This window comes from Austrofundulus limnaeus, unplaced genomic scaffold, assembly GCF_001266775.1.
Source record: "Austrofundulus limnaeus strain Quisiro unplaced genomic scaffold, Austrofundulus_limnaeus-1.0 Scaffold602, whole genome shotgun sequence".
Taxonomy (NCBI): Eukaryota; Metazoa; Chordata; class Actinopteri; order Cyprinodontiformes; family Rivulidae; genus Austrofundulus; species Austrofundulus limnaeus.
Genome location: NW_013953004.1, coordinates 82,513 through 84,678, shown reverse-complemented (window position 1 = coordinate 84,678; position 2,166 = coordinate 82,513). Strand labels below are relative to the sequence as shown.

Here is a 2,166-nt window from a genome sequence, read left to right as displayed (position 1 = left end):
AATGGATGGATGGAAGAATGAATGGATGGATGGATGGATGGAAGAATGAATGGATGGATGGAAGAATGAATGGATGAATGAATGGATGGATGGATGGATGGAAGAATGAATGGATGGATGGAAGAATGAATGGATGGATGGATGGATGGATGGATGGAAGAATGGAAGAATGGAAGAATGAATGGATGGATGAATGGATGGATGGAAGAATGGAAGAATGAATAGATGGATGGATAGATGGATAGATGGATGATGGACAGATGGACAGAGGACACTTCCTCACCTTGTCCATGGACCCATCCCTCAGCATCAGGACCAGTCCGTTCAGTCTCTGGATTTCTCCGTCTTTGATCTTGATGACCCTCATCAGCTCCATCTCATGTTGCCGTAGCAACGTCTCCCTGGTGACGGCCAGCTCCTTCTGCTTCTCCTCGTGGAGTTTGGTCCTCAGCTCCGTCATGGCGACGGCAGCTCGGTGATGCTCCGCCTTCAAATCCTGGCTCCTCTCCCTCTCCAGCCGGCTCACCTGTGGGACCGTCAGAGTGATATCAGAGTGACAGAGTGATGTCAGCGTGACAGAGTGATGTCAGAGTGATGTCAGCGTGATGTCAGAGTGATGTCAGCGTGATGTCAGAGTGATAGCGTGATGTCAGAGTGACAGAGTGACGTCAGAGTGATGCAGGTGTACCTGGTGAAGGTGAGCTCGTTCTTACCTTGTTCTTCTCCTGTTGAAGCTCGATTTGAATCTCCGTCAGTTTGGCTCTCAGCTCCTCATTGGCTGCCTGAAGGGTTGCCATGACGTCTGGTCGTTCTCCTTTGCCCCTCCCCCCAGCGCCTGGCTTTGACATCCCTGTAGGCTGACCCTGTCGTGAGCTGTCCGTCAACCTGATTTGTGACTACACACACACACAGACACACACAGACACACACAGATCAGTCTCAGCAGACCTCCTGATCCACCTGAACCAGGTGACAGGTGTGATGAAGAGCTGTCTCCGTGGATACAGCTGTCATCATCATCATCATCATCATCATCATCGTCACACTCAGATGAAAAACTCACCGTCCAACAGGAAGCCTCAGACGCCTCATAGTTGTGTTGGTGTGCAGATCAACCTGTGTGCAGCATGCTATCAGCAGCTAGCCTCTGCAGCTCAGTGTGTGTCTCTGTGTGTGTGTGTGTGTTGTGAGCGGTGTGTGCTGCCTTCCTGCCTGCCTGTGTGTGTCTCATGCGTGTTGTGGCCAGCTGCTGTCAAAGTGTGTGTGTGCCAAGTGTGTGTGTGTGTGTGCTGCTAGCATCCCATCTCTGCTAGTATCCTCTCCTCTTCTTCCTCTTCTTCCTCCTCCCAGCATCCCTCGGTGTGATGAAGAGCTGAGCCAGGTGAACTCTGCCTCCATCTGCTGGACAAACATCATCATCATCATCATCATCATCATCATCATCATCATCATCATCATCACTGACTGAACGGTGATCGGAAACCACATTACTTTAATGTATAAAACTATATTTTTAGAAAAATATGTGATGTGCTGACGTCATGGTTTTTACATTTAGCTTTAATAGATGATAGTCTATTTATCCTTCCATAAATACAGAAACAAGGCCTGTATCGGGTGTTATCAGTTGTTTTCCATTTAAAAATGATACATGCGGCTCTTTTTATGCCTCTCTCCAGAAACTACCACATCTTTTTTGGCATTGCTTATAATTTATTATTGTTATTTAACCAGGCAGTTACCTGTGAGATCTCAGATCTCTTTTTCAAGGGCGGCCTGGGCCTGAAGGCAACCTGTTGTACATGTTTTTAGAGGTGGGGGAAACCAGAGTACACGGAGAAAACCCACACAGGCACGAGGAGAACATGCAAACTCCACACAGAAAAACCCAGGTCCGAACCAGTACCTTCTTGTTGTGAGGCATTGTGCTGCCAATGATAATGAAATTATCTTTTTTTGTTAATTTTTTGCAAATGGCAGTGTAAAGGAAAATCAAACTTAGATCCTCAACATTATTGCAAAGTTCTACATATATTAATTTTAATTCTTGTGTAAAAACAAAAAAAGGCAAAAAAAATATTTTCTGTCTTTTTAAATAAATTTGAAACTTACATTAGTAATGTTGAACCATGTATGAATAGGAAAACTGTTAAAACAATATCAGAA

General features: G+C 45.4%; 1 protein-coding gene across 2 annotated transcripts in view; it reads right to left on the bottom strand.

The window, feature by feature from the left end:
• jakmip3 (Janus kinase and microtubule interacting protein 3) overlaps window positions 1-1,155 on the bottom strand; it is a 25,616-nt gene extending 24,461 nt beyond the window's left edge. For both annotated transcript variants that reach the window (XM_014026937.1, XM_014026938.1), the window contains exons 1-3: window positions 1,064-1,155; window positions 714-896; window positions 284-526 (exon numbers count right to left, since the gene is read on the bottom strand). In XM_014026937.1, the coding sequence (XP_013882391.1) occupies window positions 284-526; window positions 714-848 (378 nt within the window). In that variant the 5' untranslated portion in view covers window positions 849-896; window positions 1,064-1,155. The remainder of the gene's footprint in view (window positions 1-283; window positions 527-713; window positions 897-1,063) is intronic.
• Window positions 1,156-2,166: the final 1,011 nt, after the last annotated feature.